Source organism: Rhinopithecus roxellana, chromosome 14 (genome assembly GCF_007565055.1).
Source record: "Rhinopithecus roxellana isolate Shanxi Qingling chromosome 14, ASM756505v1, whole genome shotgun sequence".
Taxonomy (NCBI): Eukaryota; Metazoa; Chordata; class Mammalia; order Primates; family Cercopithecidae; genus Rhinopithecus; species Rhinopithecus roxellana.
The window spans coordinates 43212302-43232808 of NC_044562.1; the positions used below are offsets into that span (position 1 = coordinate 43212302).

General features: G+C 34.0%; 1 protein-coding gene across 3 annotated transcripts in view; it reads right to left on the minus strand.

The window, feature by feature from the left end:
* Window positions 1-20507, minus strand: part of GLS (glutaminase) — an 86799-nt gene that overhangs the window by 56211 nt on the left and 10081 nt on the right. For all 3 annotated transcript variants that reach the window (XM_010379756.2, XM_010379757.2, XM_030915970.1), the window contains exons 2-7: window positions 15983-16079; window positions 15508-15629; window positions 10586-10715; window positions 8600-8679; window positions 5422-5585; window positions 75-133 (exon numbers count right to left, since the gene is read on the minus strand). In XM_010379756.2, coding sequence (XP_010378058.1) covers window positions 75-133; window positions 5422-5585; window positions 8600-8679; window positions 10586-10715; window positions 15508-15629; window positions 15983-16079 — 652 coding nt within the window. The remainder of the gene's footprint in view (window positions 1-74; window positions 134-5421; window positions 5586-8599; window positions 8680-10585; window positions 10716-15507; window positions 15630-15982; window positions 16080-20507) is intronic.

Here is a 20507-nt window from a genome sequence, read left to right on the forward strand (position 1 = left end):
CAGAATCATCTTTATGCCTTAGCTATTAAAAAAATAAAAGTTTACTAGGTTAAAATGCAACATCAACATTTTACCTTTATTAGTGAAGTCACAACAATTGCTCCAGCATTTACCATAGGATTATGTGGTTTATCTGTAAAATATAAAAGCAATACCATTATTTCAAATACTTAAGCACTTGAGTAATATTACTATATTAAAAATAACCTTGGAAAAAGCACAGCTCACGTAAACTCAACTTTGCTTTTTTCTAAGTGCTTTATTTTTATCTTTATATACAAGCACATACACAGAAGGATTTAAAAACACAAACAAGTGATTTACATAGAATAATAAAATTGTAAGGGATTTTTTTTTAAGAGCCAAAGTTTCAGACTATCACCCAGGCTGAAGTGCAGTGGCATAATCATGGCTCACTGAAGCCTTGACCTCCCAGGCTCAAGTGATCCTCCAGCCTCAGACTCCGAAGAAGCCGGGACCACAGGTACAGACCACACCTGGCTAATGTTTTATTTTCTGCAGAGACAGGATCTCCCTATGTTGCCCAGGCTGGACTCAAACTCCAGGACTCAAGCAACCCTCCCGCCCTGGCCTCCCAAAGTGCTGGGATTATAGGCATGAGCCACCATGCACAGCCTATAGGGGATATTTTTAGGTTTTCTCTATTTCCTGACAATGGAGGTATATTTGTATTTCTTTTTTTTTTTTTTTTTTTTTTTTTTGAGACAGAGTCTCGCTCTGCCGCCCAGGCTGGAGTGCAGTGGCCAGATCTCAGCTCACTGCAAGCTCCGCCTCCCTCCGCCTCTGCCATTCTCCTGCCTCAGCCTCCCGAGTAGCTGGGACTACAGGTGCCCACCACCTCGCCCGGCTAATTTTTTTTTGTATTTTTTAGTAGAGACGGGGTTTCACCGTGTTCGCCAGGATGGTCTCAATCTCCTGACCTCGTGATCCGCCCGCCTCGGCCTCCCAAAGTGCTGGGATTACAGGCTTGAGCCACCGCGCCCGGCTATTTGTATTTCTTATATAACTTTAAAGTTACTTAAAACTTTATATTCTTCCAAACTCCTATTTCTTCTCCTAATTCTTACAATAAATAAGAATGTAAAAACTCAACTGATTATATTCTCATTCACTGCATGACACAAACACCAAAAACAAAACTGTTGGGGACAGTGAAAACATCTATTTACAAGCAAACCTCAATGTCTTAACTTATCTACCTGGTGGTTACCAGAAGTGGGGGAGGGGGGGAGAAGGGATTGCCAGACATTGGCCAAAGGATACATAATTTCAGTTACACAGGAGAAATAAGTTCGAGAGATCTATTTTATAACATGATGTAGTTAATAACAAGTATTATATGTACTTGAAAATTGTCAAGAAAGCATACTTTGTCTTCTAATTACAAATAAATATATGAAGTATGTTACTTTGATTTATCCATTCCACAATGCATATGTATTTCAAATCACTATGTTGTATACCATATACACAATTTTTATCCGTCAATTAAAAGTAAGTAAATAAAAAGAAAAAAATTATACATTTTGGGTGTATTCATAATGCCCAGTTCCAAAAGTTAAAATAAAATCTTTGTGTTATATCTGATCATTACAATCAAGATTTGCCTATTCCAAATTATACTAAGAGAAGTTTGATTTTTCTGAGAACACATAAAATGAGAACACTTGCTGTTCCAGAAGAATACTATGTGGCATGAGGGGGCCAAAACCTAAAAATGTTCCAAATATTATCCACCTGAAAGAAAAGCCCATGTGGAGAGAAAAGAAGAATTTAGAAATCAGATTGTGTTAAATTACTTTATACTTTTATTTGTATGGATGTTCATTATCTGTCATTTCAGAGCTTTTGACGTTATCAGGCTTAGACTCTACAGTCCTAGAAGGCTGCTAATCTATGTATTCCAAACGGTATCACATAAATGTGAGTATTAAATATTTTCCAAATGATAAACACTCTGCAAATGCTACATAAACTACACTCAAGATGTTTAAAGAACACTAAATCATTTTACAGCATGACAGCCCAATTTTCAGACATACGTAATTGCTCACTCTGCCTTTGGCTCAAAAGCCAGACATCTGAACATCTGGAAACCCACCAGAGAGAATGTAACACAACACCAGCCTAACTGCAGTATAAAACCTCGGTCTAAGACCTATGACCGTGAAATTTTCTTGTATCCTGCTCTGTTTTAAGGTAAGATGGAGATGATGGGTTTAATTTTGGATTTTTAATTTAAAAATATTTATGAATGGCAGAGATAACCTATGACACTAATAAAGGCTATCATTTAAAGTAATGAGATACCAGAGCATGTTATACTAACAAAATGGACATGGGTGACACCTGAAATTTATGGACATGTTTTAAACTATAATGCAAAAAAACTGATCAATTTTAACAAGTATTTATTTTCCCCAAAGGCAATAAAATACACAGCATTCTTTCATATTATATCAAAAGCAGCTTTTCAAGCTGCTAAGCATATGAACTTTGCAAGGGTTTTGTTCACAGGTGAGGCTGAGTCAAAGTTTGCTAATACATATACTAAAGAACAAAAAATATTAAAGAAGGTTTCCAATTTAATTTGGATATTTATATTTTAGGTATTATACTGGAATTTTACAGTGCCAAGTAAAAACTGGAGTTAAAGAAACTCAATTATCTGACATTACACACATTTACAATATATTCTCTAGATATAGAGAAAATATTCTCTATCTGGTTGGGATATATACGGTTGCGAAGAATGTGCAGTGCCCATTGTGGATGGCTGGAAAAAATGTGCAGTGCCCTCTCACATTCTCCCCAACCATCCTAAATTCATCCTATCAATTCAGACCTGTCATCCTCATGTAAATTAACTCAACTCCTCTTCTTTCTCAATCCTCCATACATATAATCAGCACATACATTTTGGCACCTGTCAATTACATACTTGTAAGATAATACAACTAACAATATTCAATGCTTAAGTATGTCTTCTCCCATCATGTATTAGAAGTATGTAACTGTCTTCTGTATCCTGTAGTCAGAAAAGTTATTCCAAGAACCAAAGCCCATGTACCCTCCAGAGCTGTTAACAATACAGACAAGGAAAGCTATATAAATAATTTGTTGATTAACCTGATCACTCTAAGGTAGAAAAAGAAGACTTCCCTGGGAGATGGTAGTTTGCAAAACTGACATTTCCATAAAGTAACTTGTTTGCTCACTGATAATGATAAAAGATATCAGTCACCTCCTACCAAAACTTTCTATGCTGCAAACATTTTAAAACTACTGTTACTGCCGGGCGCGGTGGCTCACGTCTGTAATCCCAGCACTCTGGGAGGCTGAGGCGGGCAGATCACCTGAGGTTGGGAGTTCGCGACCAGCCTGACCAACATGGAGAAACCCCATCTCTACTAAAACTACAAAATTAGCCAGGGTGGTGGCGCATGCCTGTAATCCCAGCTACTCGGGAGGTTGAGGCAGCAGAATCGCTTGAACCTAGGAGGCAGAGGTTGCGGTGAGTCGAGATCGTGCCATTGTACTCCAGCCTAGGCAACAAAAGTGAAACTCTGTCTCAAAAACAAACAAATTAAAAATAACTACTGTTACAAAAAACTACTACAATTTCTCTATGCACTATATCCCTATTAGTCTTAATAAATCATCACAATCTTACAAAGCTAGTATAACATTAATATTTTTATTTTTTAAAAATTTATTTTAGATACACACATATGTACATATACACACAAAAAGTGTATGGTTTCACCAAAAATTTACCCTTGCAATTTTAAATATGAACAAGATCTTCAAATTGTTTTTGCTGGGGCTAAACTAAATCAGGATTCAAGAGCACAGGCTCTAGTAAGAATTCAGGAAGGTGTAATATAGTAAAGCCTGTATTTACCGTTACTTTCAAGACTCATGGTGTTGGCTCAGGCTTAGAAAACGTCTATGAATATCGAGGCAAAATCTCTTGTTAAACTTTATGTTTCATTCTTATTATAAACAATTCTAAATTCCTGATTTCTTATTTTTTCTTATATAGAATACAGTATCAATAATTCATGATTTCTAAAACCATAAATATACATGGCAAAAAAATTCATTACTTGTTCTGTTAAGTTCATTTGCTCCAAGCCCATTTTATTTGCTTTTGTTTCTGAAATCTTCTAAACATTCAAATTACTATATTTGTTTTCTTTTTCTTAAGTATCTTCCTCAAAATCAATCAATTCACTAGACACATCTATTCTCCTTTGTTGTTCATGGAAAGTATTAAATTTTTCTTTTAAAATCTTTGATATTTTTAGAATAACAGTATCAATTCTTTCAATATTAAATCTAAATGTCAATGAGCTTAGTAAATAAAGTGCTTCTGCATATGATGTCCTTATCAAAGTTGTTAATTTATGGTAATGTCTATAAAACCAAATGTAGCATCAGAATAAAAAGGTTATGGTAAAATGGGAAAGAAAATGTAATTGCTCTCAAAATAAATAGGATGAGAAACATAAGAAAATATCAGTCTTACGACTTCATCTTACAAACTAATAAAATAATGAGTATAAGGCACATTTCATTTTTTATACAGCAGAAAGAAAAAAGTATGTAAAAGTGTATCTCTCACAGCCATTACTACAACCTACACTCTCACTTTCTTCAATTCTGTATCTTAACTCATCAATCAGAAACACAGCATATGCTTAAAAGATTAAAAAACAGAAACCAAACCATGGGAATAGTTTAACCTAGTTTGCACTCAGCTAAATGATGTTTAGACTTAAAATCTCTATCAGATCAAACTAACTACTTTTGTCCTCCCCTTTTCTTTTGAATTCCTGTAAAGCAATAAGATTTGTTATTCAAGCATTAAACACAAAACATTTCTTTCAAATTTTTTAATGTTATTAAGGAGAAAAAGTAAAAACACTCACTAAAAAAAACATTATCCTCACTATCTCAACCAGGGCCACAATAAAACTTTCAAGTACTATATACAACATATATTAAAGTAGAGAGAATAATATACAAACACCCATATACCTATCATTTAGCTGCAAAAATTACCAACATGTAGTAATAATCACACCCAGCACTCCCAGCTGCCTTAACTAAATTATTTTAAAGCAAATCTCAGGCATTTTGAGATTTCACTCTATTTCCCTAAAGGTGGTTATGAAGAGAAGTTCATATTCTCCCTAGCCCACTTCCCAGTGGCATGAGATGCCTAAAATAATCATTTTTAAAAGCAGGTAATGAAACTCTCTCAATGGATGGTATAGAAATCACATGACAAATATTAATACTTTTAATTTTAATCAAAAAATGTTTAAAATGACTTAGATTTACATAGGAAAATGAGACATTTCTTTTTTCAACCAATGTTCATGTAATTCTTACCATCTTCATTCAAAAATAGTTTGTTGAATCTTAGTCCACTCGGCTCTTTTCCAACATATCGATGCACATATTCAGTTCCAAGATCATTAACAGCAATGGCATATTTCAAAGGTTTTACACAGGACTGAAGACAGAAGGGAACTTTGGTATCTCCAATAGAATGCCTATTTAAAAGGAGATTTTAAAAAATAACATCAACTGGGAAAAAAATGTAAACTGCATAGTTGGAATTATTCTTTTTACATGTTAATTCCAATTCCAACAAAAATTTTCCCATAATTCAATCACAAGTTTATGTCAAAATCAGAGAATAAATTTAAGTACAGTCATCCTTTGATATATGTGGGGATGGATTCCAGGAATCTCTGTGACACCAAACTCCATGGACACTCAAGTAAGTCCCTTATATAAAGTGATATAGCATTTGAATAAAACCTACACACATCTTCCCATGTGTTTTAAATCATCTCTAGATTACTTATAATACCAAATACAACGTAAATGCCATATAAACAGCTGTACTGTATTATTTAGGGAATAATGATCCATGTATCCATGGGTGCAGATCCCATGGATACAGAATTGACCTATGTTTAAGAGAAATACTGTGAAAAAAAGCAAAAGCATAAAAGTATTCACGTAACAAAATAATGGTTTTAAAGTAGGTAATAAATACGTAATGTGGAAATTTTCCTCTGAGGGCAAGAGAGTAAGAGCACGCTCCTCCTTACTCCCACGTGTATTCAATCACATAAAATAAACTAGCCCTTTTAGAAATTATTCACCTTTTTTTTTCAACTCATAGCTGTAAGCTGTGACTAAACCATGATTAAAAAGTTAAACAGAGCTCAGTTTAGATTCAACACTATTTTCTGAGACCCTGTTTACAAATGCCTCATCTTACAAGCCACATCCACTCACAATCCTGGCCCCATTAACCAGTTTTATAAATCTGACAGAGCTGGCACTAAGTTCAGTAGGCAGTCATCATTACCATGGAGATAAATAACAGAACAAAAAGAAAGCTTTATATTACCATCAAACTGAGAAGTACTTGAAGTAGAGAAAAGATTTGGGAATGAAAAAGTTCTGGCCAACCCAATTATAATGTAAGCTTCACAAAGGCAGAGATCTTTGATTTACTTACGGATATATCCCAAGTTCCCTGAACAATGTCCCAACACATCACAGGCATTCATTCATAGTGAAAGTCATTCATAGTTAAACTAGGCACTATATTAATAACCACCCGAAGCAGAGGGTGACAGAGACATCAGAGGTCAAACAGGAATGCATACCCACCTCACTTCTGAGTGTACTATAGAATATAAATACATATGTATAAATACCAAAAGAATATTTTTCCTATCAAATTTATTCATCGGTAACTATAACCTTAAACTATATAGTTATACTATGTAAGATTATAATTTCAAACTTGACAATCATTCTAAAAAATGATTAAAAGCTTATCTTATTACCTTTGGATTTAAAAATACATATGTTCTAGTTCTGAAGTCAACTTTCTGAATTCTCTAGGTAAAAAAACTAAGAGACACAGAGAACGTTTAAAAAGAGAAAAATCATATTCAATATTACATGATAATAATTTCCTTCAAATTCAAAGACTTCCATTTCTTGATATACTATTTCCTAAAATGCAAGAATAGGAATACCATTCCCTACTGGAATTTGCTTCATGGTTAAAGCCACCATGTCTTTTCATTTCATTGTGTCCCTTCATAGCACACAACATTTAATTCAACACATGGTGACTGCTCAGTACATTTTACAGACCCAAATGATGATAAAAGCATATAATAATGTAAGAAAAAACAGACTAGAAGTTAAGAGACCCAGGTGTTCATTTCACCTTTGCCAATATCATGTCAACTATGGGCCTCAGATTCCTTACTTTCAAAATTAATGGGCTAACCCATATATTTTTTATTGTAAGTACTTGAGGATAATTAGTAAAAAAAAAAAAAAATTAAAATCACCTAAAATGAAGGTCCTTAAGAGTCACAAATTTTTGGCTGGGGGCAGAGGCTTATGCCTACCAAGGCAGGAAGATTGCTTGAGGCCAAGAGTTCAAAACTAGCCTGGGCAACATAAAAGATCAAATTTTCATAAATGGAAAAAAAGTTTTTAATTGCAACATTATCTTGAAAAGTAAAATCTAAAATTACTAGGTTAAATGACTTTTGGTAGTTTTAACAAAATTTAGGTAAAATTACAACTCTGATATAAACTTTTCAAGCTGTATTCACTTACAAGTTGTACATCTTATGTAAGTTGTATTTTAATAAAACAGAAATACTTTAACAAAAAAACAAAAAACAAAGGAATACATCTCTGAGCTAAGTCTTTAAATGAGTGAAAAAAGAATACTGATTTTTCTCTTTGGCATAATTTTCTGATAAAACCAAATTATAAGGTGATAATAATCTTTATGTCTAATTCCCAGCACAATGAACAGGGTCATTCTTGAAAAAATATTCTAGAACTTTACCATTTTCCAAGGGCCTCTCTTAATTCTTTGATTTTTAAATCAAATCATTCTCTTTAAAGTGCCCTCACATCACTATCCTTTTTATAATTCTGCAAGTTCCTCATCTGTCAGCAGCTGTGCCTGCAATGTAAGCAATTTCCAAATGCTGCTTTCATGGACTTCATGAAATCCTACATGTTTTCAACTGACTTTTAACTTTGCAAATGAACCAATGAATAATGGGATACGTTATGTTGCACTGTCTTAATTCTCATGCTAATTATATCAGGAACACAAGGAACAAAGACTATGACAGATGGGTAACCAATGTTAAGCTGAGAAATAGGGACTAATTTTATTACTGGTCAGTTCATTAGAGAATAGTGTCATGTTTTGACAAGTCTGCTTTTCTGAAACAAACTGGTAACTGCAGGTATTTGAATAATACTCAAAAAGTGAGACTACAACTGTGACTAAAATAGATATCTCATAAAACTTAATATAATGTTACTGTTTCAGTTGAGTTTTTAAAACTTAAACTAAAATCTAAATTTACCTTCTGAAATTATGTCCTGTTAGGAAATTAGTCAATTTCCGCTATAAAAGATGATCTTCTCCATGTCATTCTCACCATTATACAAAAGTTAAGGCTTAGAGGTGGTTTTCATGAATTTGAAATACACTTACCTCTGTCCATCTACTGTACAAACAGACACACCCCACAAATCAGGACTGAATTTGGCCAGTTGAGGAATATAATCTGCAACCTATCCAAAAGATTGGAAAGAAATGAATAGAAATAATATTGGCAAACAATATATTTTCTTCCACCAATAAATTTCTTATCTCATTTACCTTCTACCAATGACTATTTTACAACACTCAGTGGCTTTGTAGTCTTATCTTCTATAACAATGCTCATGAAAACTAAAGGCAAAACAGAATTGAGAATTATGAGATCTAAAGTGACTTCTCTCAGTCTCTATTATTTATTGTTTTCCAATGCATTCTTTCTTTCTAATGCATTCTTTCTCTCCCATGTTTAGTAGGAGAGTCTAGCAGAGGAACTTGGACTGTCTTTTTTTGTTTGTTTTTTAAGCAGGAAAAAAGTAAAAAATTTATTTAATCAGGGTCATGGGTGCTAGTAGGGTTTCACTAAGACATTAGGAATCAAGTACTTAAAAATAAGTAATAAGTATTTACACTGAAGTTGTTACACAGTTGAATCTTAAACATGGACTTAAACTTCAAAGAGTGCATTTATATGCAGATTCTTTTCTGCCTCTGCCACCCCCAAGACACAAGACCAATCCCTCCTCTTCTTCTTCAGTCTAAACACGAAGATGATGACAATGAAGACTTTCAAGGTGATCCATTTCCACTTAATAAGTAGTAAACATATTTTCCTTATATCTTCTCAATACCATTTTCTATCCTCTCACTTTATTGTAAGAATACGGTACATAGGCCGGGCGCGGTGGCTCATGCCTGTAATCCCAGCACTTTGGGAGGCCGAGGCGGGCAGATCACAACGTCAGGAGCTCGAGACCATCCCGGCTAACACAGTGAAACCCTGTCTCTACTAAAACCAGAAAAAATAGCCGGGCGTGATGGCAGGCGCCTGTAGTCCCAGCTGCTCTGGAGGCTGAGGCAGGAGAATGGCGTGATCCTGAGAGGCGGGGCTTGCAGTGAGCCGAGATTGTGCCACTGCACTCCAGCCTGGTCAACAGCCAGACTCCGTCTCAAAAAAAAAAAAAAGAATACGGTATATAATAAATATACAAAATGTGTTAATGGACTATTTATGTTATTGGTAAGGTTTGTAACAGTAGTTACAAGTAGTTAAATTTTAAGGGAGTCAAAAGTTATACTAAGATTTCTGACTGCGTGTGGGGTTGGCATCCTTAACCCCTGCTTTGTTCCAGGGCCAACTGGATTATACTAAAGCTACCCAAAGTTAAAAGAAAACAAAAACTTTCTATATGAAAATCAAATAGTCCCTAGTATTACTTAGAGGATTTTAAAAACTAGAAACATTTCATTTAATATGGCAGGATATCAGATCTGCAGAAATTCTGAATAAGGTTCTTTAAATTAATTAAAATTTTAAAATCCATCACCATCATCTGAAAATAAAAAAATCTTACTCGATTTCTCTTTAGCCAGAATAACAAAGTTAAACATTTAAAATATTGTAAAAACACTAAATCCAGTGGCTTCACTTAACTTAAATTTCTTTTTTTTTTTTTTTTTTTTGAGACGGAGTCTCGCTCTGTCGCCCGGGCTGGAGTGCAGTGGCCGGATCTCAGCTCACTGCAAGCTCCGCCTCCCGGGTTTACGCCATTCTCCTGCCTCAGCCTCCCGAGTAGCTGGGACTACAGGCGCCCGCCACCTCACCCGGCTAGTTTTTTGTATTTTTTAGTAGAGACGGGGTTTCACCATGTTAGCCAGGATGGTCTCGATCTTCTGACCTCGTGATCCGCCCGTCTCGGCCTCCCAAAGCGCTGGGATTACAGGCTTGAGCCACCGCGCCCGGCCAACTTAAATTTCTTAAGCAAAGCTAAAGTGTTTTCTTTAGCAAAACGCAACTACACAATTTACTCTCTAGACCTCAAATTGAGCTGAATGTATTAAGTGATTGGGTTATGAAAATATGTACATCAAAAGCATTACCTTTCCTCCAGACTGCTTTTTAGCACTTTCATATAACTCATCAATGTGTGAGGTAAAAGACATAAAGTCAGGAATGACAAACTTTCTTCTAAAGGCTTGTGTCAACAAAACAATGTTGCTCTGAACACATCTGTGGAATGTAAGAAAAATAATTAATCAACTGGGTGCCTTTCAAATATTAGAACTTGGTAATAATAGTAATAATTAGGATACTGTTTAAATAATAAATTTATCATTTTATACGACTAAACTCCATAAATTTTGCTTTCTATATTATTTTCTTTCCTTCTAGCAGGCTTTCAAGTAGTTGCTTATAAGCTGTTCAACATGTAAGAGAAATAATCTGGATGTGCCTAAAATTGTGTCAAAAACTAAAAGACAAGGCGTTCCACCAGGTTTAAGTATTAAGACCATCTGAAACAAGCTTCTTACTCAGAGTTGGTAAACATTCAGCATGATGACATCTGGTTAACAAAATTCAACTGCCATGGTTGAGATCTTGTTTATTTATCAAGTAATCTCAGAAATACATCTCTTAGTTCTTCTATAGCTATTACTGGCATTTCATTTAAAAATTAAACATTTTGCATTTTAACATATTTTTCCTTAATTATATCAACTGTTTAGTCAGATTAATTTACCTCTTAAATGTCTGTTGAAATGCTTGTAAAAATAATGTATAATTTGAAAAAAAATTTCATATGTAGTATAATAAATTTTATATTACTTGAGTCACCAAAAATGTTATATTACAATATTCTATTTAATATATGTAAATACAATGCAGAATAAAAATGTTTCACTGTTAAAAAAGTACTTTAAAAACATAGTAAACCAAGTGGATGGGAGAGCATGACATTCTAAAATCTAATAATTTGAATTGTATTCTGCTTTTTGCTAAAAAGAATAAGCCAGAAAATCAGTATATTAATGTAGCCTTTAAAAAGTTTCGCAAATAGATTACAGCCAATCGTATATTCTGAGCTTCTTAAGTCTCTATAATACAGTAATAGAATATTTAACTAATATTTAATTAATAAAGGAAGACTTGCTAACCACGGTGTTAAGCCATAATACCAACAGTAACAAACCTTAAGAGTAAGATACTCTCAGTATTTCTTGTTTAGTCTGTAGTAAATGAGAAATTTTTAAATCTCAATATTTTAATTCAGGTTGTTCTAGATAAAACCAAATTAAAGTTAAAAGCCAAGTTTCACAGTTTATGAATAAGAATTCAGAATAATATAAACTCATTTGTTCAATATAAAATTAACACACAGTTCAAAAATAAAATCCTAATAGAAATGACCATTGTTTCAGTCATAAGTATCCCCCTATTGACATTAAAAAATTATAGTCCTAATTTCCATAAATTATATATTACTAACACGCTAGAGCTAAGAAATATTTACTTCAATAAACAATCATTTTCAGATAGTTTCAATGTTAATCTCAAAAATGTTACCACTGTCTTAATATTTTTAATGTTTCAAAAAGCTTCTAAAATCCAACTTGCAAGTATCAGAGTTGCAAGAGATATACATCAAACACCACCTTTCTCAGAGGAAAGAAAAATAGAATTCCTGATCTTAAACCAGTATTTATATCTACAACAAATCAAATATACTTCTTCATTTTTCAATAAGTTATAAATGAAAAAATGAGAGCTGCTGAACAAATTTAAATTATTATTATTATTATTTTTTTTTTTTTTTTTTTTTTGAGACAGAGTCTTGCTCTGTCACCTGGGCTGGAGCGCAGTGGCCGGATCTCAACTCACTGCAAGCTCCGCCTCCCATTCTCCTGCCTCAGCCTCCCAAGTAGCTGGGACTACAGGGGCCCGCCACCTCGCGCGGCTAGTTTTTTGTATTTTTTTAGTAGAGACAGGGTTTCACCGGGTTAGCCAGGATGGTCTCGATCTCCTGACCTTGTGATCCGCCCGCCTCGGCCTCCCAAAGTGCTGGGATTACAGGCTTGAGCCACCGTGCCCGGCCCACAAATTTAAATTATTAACCTACCACCATTTAACTATTTTCATCAGCACCTTTAAAAGGATTTATAATTAACAAAATTATACACTCAGTGAAACTTATGAATGTTCTGCTGTAGTAGAAGGTGCTGGGCCTTCACTGGTAAATTAACAGGTGACAAAGCCAATCTTGCCTCTCAGGAGAGTATCTAACTGCATACTGATCACCATTCCAAACAGCAAGGTTTTTCTTGGGAGTTATTTTAATATAGATACCATGAGTCTAACTAGGAAATTAGAAGTCATATAAAACGAACTCTGAGGAGGTGCTTATGCTTTTCAGCAAGTTATATCTATCTCTGTCCTTTGTTCAGTTTTCTTATCTGTAAGCCGGGAATAATCATTTTCTTTCCTTAAGTGTTTATAACTAAAAACGAATGAAATGCACAATGATTTACAAGACACTTCTCACCAATAATTTTTCATTTGTAAAATAACATAATAAATATGAAATCTTTAAGAAAATCAAACACAAATGAAAGGCTACCATTCACTTTCTTGCAAAACAAAAAGATCAAAAAATTATGATCATACAAAGAAACAGTTCTAACACCTATAAAGTTAAAAATGCATGAATAAATAAAGGATTAGTTTTCAACACAAATATTTTTACTTCTATTAGTTTTAAGGTTTACTAGCATTAAAAACAATTGACTATCAAGCTGGGTACAGGCAGTCTCCAACTTTCAAACAGGTTATACTCCAAAAGTATACTTAGAATGTATTTTTCCAAGTTAAAAAAAGTCACACATAATAGTTGTTTCTCAGATTACCGAAAAAGTCTAAAAATATTAATCTACAATATATTTTAGGTAAAATATTAACACATTGCTTCAACCAAACCTATGCAACTTTATAAATTATTTCTCTGGTGAAAAATGAATCCCATGTTTTAACATCTCCTCCCCAACTGCATGGAAGGGAGAAGTTTATTTCGGGCAACACTAACTAGATAACTCCTTATATGTGAAAACAAAGAAAAGAACATCTCTGAAGCAATCATCTTTCCAGGTGACTGAAAACTATTAAAAGGTTAATAGTTGGAGGTTTTGAACTACCTCATTCTAAGAATAAAGAGAGAAATAATTATGCCTATAGACTTGTACTTTTCTACCGGTTGCTCTTATAGACCATAAAACATTTGTCAAGTTAGAAACTGCCTGTATTACAAGCATAGATTTTTAAAAATTGGATTAGTGTTTAAAACAATAGTAATTACTATCTCTTAATATAATTGCAGGTAGAAAATTAAATGTTTGCAGTTCCCTGGCTTAATAATCAAAGGATTTAAATTGTTTTTAATTTCATATTTAAACACAGCAACATGTTTATAAAACATAAATATCTTTTCAAGTATTAAAAACGTGTAACTTTGGGAGGCTGAGGTGGGTGGATCACCTGAGGTCAGGAGTTTGAGACCAGCCTGGCCAACATGGTGAAACCCTGTCTCACTAAAAATACAAAAAAACCAGGCGGGCACCTGTAATCCCAGCAACTTGGGAAGCTGAGGGGGGAGAATCACTTAAATCCGGAGGCAGAGGTTGCAGTGAACCAAGATCATGTCACTGCACTCCAGCCTGGGCGACAGTGAGACTCCGTCTCAAAAAAAAAAAAAAAAAGCGTAAAATACTGCTTCCACTTAAAATTCCAAAGCAGTTCCCTCACTGATTATCAACAGATCTACCTATCATTACTCTAACAACTTCATTCACAGACACAACAAAATAATGCCCGCAGAAAGCACTTTAATCAGAATATTGTGCAGATAGCTCATGAACACGAAAAATAATCCTTACTGCAAAGACACAAATAAATTTAGAAATGATGTTTTTCTGTCTCTTAAAAAGCAGGTTCTGGAGAGTCAAAATTCCTAACACCAACTGCAACACAGACCTAAAGTCTACACTTTAAGGTCAGCTAACAGAACCAAGAACCTCCTGGTGAAAAGATAAGAATCCCAAGCTGTCAGCAGTGCTTCACAGCACGCCAGGAAACTTCAGAGAACCACAGTTAAATACTTGTACCTTCAGATGACTTAATACTCCAGGAGATATCTAGAACAAATCACCCAACCCCCCCCCCAAAAATAAAACAAAAATAAATACATCCATACATAACAAACTTTCAAAGTAGATGTAGAAATTTTTTGAATCCAAGTCCGGAAAAAGCCAATGTCTTATAGTAGTATTTACAGTTTTATACTAGTTTCGACTTAAACAGTAGGAGTTTAAAACACTATTTGATTCTTTGGGATCCATTACACACATGTCCATTAAATCTTTAACTAATCAAACTAATAGAAACACATTAATGAAGATAAATAACAAATATATGCAAATACAGGACCATCTTAAGGCTTTAATCTCCAAAGTTGCCTTTAGTTCTTTACTGTTTTGAAGAAAATGAAAATAGCCAAAAGCCTATGGATTAATATGTCTGAAGAGAGAAGCAGACAATGCAGATATGTAAATGTGAGGAATACAGGTCTGTCTGAAGCCCTCTCATTTTATGATGTCACCTAAATCACCTTGTGGAAAAGAACTAGAGACCGTGCTGAGAAAGCCTGAAAGTCATGCAGATGAACTAGGGATCAATATAAGCAATGACAGGACAAAGGATGTGCTCTACTCAAACTGAATGCAATCTCCAAGTACTGCAAACTGGAAACATCAGTGGCTAAATTTCCTTAGAACAGATTTAAAGAAAGAATACTCTTAGCCTGGTGTATTATAGAACCTAATGTGCACCAAGTTTTTCAAACAAATGATGTTTATAAATCCCCTTTTTCCATTACACAGGAAGCAGTGGCCTTCAAAGATGCAATTTTGTTTTAAAAGCAGAATCACCGTATAGCATAGCAAATCACCATTAAAGGTTTGGCAGAAACTTTTACTTTTTAAAAAGATCTTTGTCTAGCATGACACCATCTGACGTTGTTTGAAGAGTTAATCTTAACATATCCATACACTCTTTCAACCTGGGATCAGACGTTCGCAATCCTGTAGATTTGAGTGCCTGTTTTTAAAAAAATAAGAGTTTGTAAATATATAGTGCAAATAACGTATATGTTTATACCAACTATAAGATTTTACTCTTGTATATAAAAACTTCTACCCAACACTTGAACATGAATATGGCATCTTAGTGTCACACTATTACCCACTTTCTGGACAAGTTTCTCATTGTTTCTTTCTTTTTCTTTCACTGATTACCTTGAAATGAGCATGATAAAAATTTGAAAACATAATAAGAGAAATAGTGTCAGTCAGAATCTACATGTCAGACGACCTTTAAGACCGTATTTCAATAATACTGTATATATTATTACTGATTTTTTTAAGTTAAGATAGAAAACTATAAAAACTTACTGTAATAAATTTATGAACGGGTATTTTCTCTTGTCCTTCCGCAATTGTATAGAACAGCAAATCTTCCAAGCTAGGTAACAGACCCTGTTTTATTTTACTAAAGAGGTAGAAAGAATACAAAATTAATCTTTGTATGAACATTCTAATGGATTTTAACTAAATCCATTGTTAAATAACCATTGAACTAGACTACAGCTGAGCTGATATACCCAAGACTACAGTCATAATAAAAGTTGATTTGCCAAAATCAAATCAGTACCACTATAAACCACACTGAAAAACAAGTTAAAAAAAAAAAAGAAAGAAAATCATTAACACATATTTTTTAATCCCAGGTTTTGAAACCCTGATCATCAACTCTAGTTGTGCTAATGCCCAGCCATCCCTTATGGTGATGCCTTCCTATACAGCCCAGTACAATCACCCAGTACAAATTACAGAGCTCAGCAAACGTTCCGATAAGACTCAACACTGTTCAGTTGTTTTGGGGGTTTTCTAAACATGATGACTATATTTACATATTATTCAAATAGTTAACTTGATTATAAAATCTGGGAGAGATAGCAATTAACTATTGGACAGTAGTTAAGATCAAGTGCACAAGTTCTTGAATCCTGGCTGTAATACTATAGTTGTATAACCTTGGGTAAATTAATTAACCTTTCTGTGATCCAGTTTCCTCATTTGAGAAAGGGGATAATAGTGCCTCCCTCATGGGGTTGTGGTGAGGATCAGTTGGTTCAATACATTCAGTATCTTTAGAACATGCCTGGCAGAGAGTAAGACCCCACTGACAGTAGTTGTAGTTATTATTTCTAAAGTGATCTAGGTTTACATATCCTCGTCAGCCCTTTGCATCGATTCAACCAACACAGATAAAAAATATTCAGAAAAAAAAAACATACATTCAAAAGATAGTATAAGACCTATGTACATAGCATTTACATTTTATTAGGTATTGTAAGCAATCTAGAGATGATTTAAAATATAGGGGAGGGTATATGTAGGTTATAGGCAAATATTATGCCATTTTACATAAGAGACTTGAGCAGTGGGGGTCCTGGAACCAATCTCTTAACATATACAGAAGGACAAGGCAAGACTGTATACATCAAATTCTACAAATCATAAAGACTATTAAAAGAAAAATGTTACCAATAAATATGCTTTAAAAATCTTAATTAACTAGTGTAACACTAAGATGCTATGATTAACCAAACTTTTAAACAATGAATGTCACACAAATGTTTTTTAAAAACTAACATATAGCTTTATCATTAAAATATTTAATGACATATCCTGATATACAATTATTCCCTGAAACTGTTTTTGCTCTTAGACAGCTTTAAAAAATACATTTGGAGCCGGGCGCGGTGGCTCATGCCTGTAATTCCAGCACTTTGGGAGGCTGAGGCAGGAGGATGCTTGAGGTCAGGAGTTCAAGATCAGCCTGGCCAACATGGTGAAACCCCACCTCTACAAAAAATAGAAAAATTAGACAGGTGTTGTGGCAGGCGCCTGAATCCCGGCTACTTGGGAGGCTGAGGCAGGAGAATGGCTTGAACCCGTGAGGCAGAGGTTGCAGTGAGTCAAGATCGTGCCACCGCACTCCAGCCTGGGTGACAGAGTGAGACTCTATCTCCAAAAAAAATACATTTGGGATGTTTTAGTAATAATAACTACAATATATTGATCACTTATTTATGTTCTACACACTGTGCTAAGTGTTTTACAAGCATTCTAACTTAATCCTCCAAGGATCTTACGACAGAGGTACTATTGTTATCCAAAATATAGTGTAATTTCTGGTACATACTGGAAGCTCAACAAATTTGTTATTTGTTCAAAAAAATGAGTACCTCTATTCCCATTTCACAGATTAGGAGAGGCTCAGAGGTTAAGTAGCTTTCCAAGGTTACACAATGGCAAAGATGGATTTTTCTGACTCCAAACTACTAGTACGCTATACTGGCTCTCTAACTTACTAGCTTGTTATTACTTTTATAAGGTACAAACAAGTTTTCTCAGTCTTACCCTGATCTAATACCATTAAACACAGCTTAACAATACTCACTACCTAACATTTAAAGAAAAACTGAACCAGCTGTCAAAAAATCAGTGGATAATAAAACACCAATTATTTACAGCAAATGGTTGGTCAAATACACTTCAGATAGTGGTAGTTTATCACTTTAAAAAACTGCAGAATAAGCTTTCTATGTATTTATCACACCAGTAAATGGTATTTGCTTTGCCTAAAAGCTATGTAAATAATGTAAAATATACACTTTTTTAGCCTTTGGCTAAAAAATTAAAATGACCGTGTTATCGCCATAGCTAGCAAAAAAAGATAAATGTTTACTTGCTTTTAAATGAGAAACTAATTTTTATCTATAGAGGAAAGAATTTAAGCCAGCCCTAAAAAATAAGCTCACAAAATAAGCTGTCAAAACTGATAAAAAGAAATTACTACCTATCTCAGCATTTGAAACCTCAGATTTTGATCTGAGAATGATCTAGAGAACAAGCATATTCAAATATTCTCCAACTCTCTACAAGGCAGAAACTACTCAAGATCATTCATGCCTTACCCCCCCCCCTTTTCTCTCCCTAAATTAATTCTTTCTGGTAATTCTTCACAATAATGTATTTTTCACTAAAATTCAAAAGCTAAAAACTATAGCTTTCAGTAACTATATAGTAACTAGGAAATCCTTGAGAAAAGTATTTAAGTTTTAATGACAAATAGGATTAATCGTCTTTCTAATCTTATCATCAACAATTATGAATAACCCAAATGAATCCTCCAGATTCCCCTGGAGAGAAAAACATAAAATGGTTATGATATTCAGCAATTCAAATAGGATATAACAGAAGATAATCTGAATGAAAATCCTTATTTCTCACCTTTTTACTTCTTCTCCAACTTATACTCTCTCTCTCTCATTTCCTTTCTAATTTCTGCCTTTAAGATCATTTTACCATCATATTATTTCTTTTATTATCCATTCCTTCCCCTACTTTAGCCTGACAAAATAACTGTCTTAAAAAATAATTTAATGAAAAAGAAGAAAAATCCCAAGTATTTATGCCATGTATGACATCATGTTAGACATCATTTACAGTCTAGAAGAAGTAGGAGACATGTACATAAAATGAAGATTTACAGGAATGGATCTATGACATCCAGACTTTGGAAAACTACTTCACTGTGGTCTAATAAGGTCAAGCTTTTTTTAGATGAGGTGGAATTTGAGCTAAACCTGAAAGATGGGTAAAAGCTGGAAGCATGGCAACAGAAAAGGATTTCTGGCAAACAGACCAAAGGGATGAAAGTAAGCATTTATTTAGTATTTATAAAGAACAAAAAACAGCTAGAGCACAGAATGTGTGAATTAAGGTGCTTGTTTCTACCTAAAAGCTATTATATGAATACTTAGTTTTTTAGTGTTGAGAATATATATATATATACACATTCTGCTAAATGAGGAGACTACCTTCCAAAAACTACATTATGTTTAAATACGGGGCCAACTTCTGCAACATGAAAAGAGGAACCGTCTTTGCTTAACCCCACTGACCAAATTAGTTTCCCCATACCAAAAGGGGAATTCATATTCCTCAGTCTGGTATGCAGTTCTCTATAAATTAGCTTTACACGATTTATTCCTAACTTATTCCTTATAATTCCCCAATGTAACTGACTAGACTCATTGACCCGTAAATAAGTGCTGCTATCTCATCTTTACTTTTTTTTTAATCTATCATCCTTCTGTTTAAAACCATCCTCTCCCTAAATCTTTAAGCCACCAATGATCATTTCAATTGTTGCACAGGACTTTGCCCCCACAAGATTCTCTATACTCTTTAGCATTCTCTGGTATCACTAAGTATTGTCATTTTCTTGTATCACTTATTACATGCCAAGCAATAGCGATAAAGATCCCTAAAGTAAGGTTGCGGTCTAGGAGAAATATGACTAAAGCCATGTGGCAAATACTATGGTAGAAGTGTTTTTCAAAAAGTATCATATTAGCAAATACAGATGAAGTATTTAATTTTGCCTTTATGGGTAGGGGAAATCAAGAAGGTTTCTAATCTGTAATTAGGAGCAACAAGGCAAACTCATCTTCATCAGTTCAAAAATCTTATAAATAAAAAACTATCAAATGAAGAAAATTTTTTTTAAAAATCCTTACTAAGATCTACAAAATGAACAGAGGAAAATAATTGAAACCAACTGTACAGTCTTATTTTGTTAAATAACATTTCATATCACCCAACCGCCCCAAACTATAAAGCTTGAAGGCTGGGGTCAAGTCTTTCTTAATTTTTTTTTTTTTCCCCGCATAACTCTTAAAACACATAGTATAGTATGGTAAACCTATGAGACAATGAAAAACTATCTTTTCTTTTCAAGTGGGATTTTTAAAAAATGAGGCCTAATAACACAATACAACTATGCCTTCGTTTAAGAATAATGATCCTTCAGATGATATTTAGGGTTGTTTTAAAATCAGTGTAT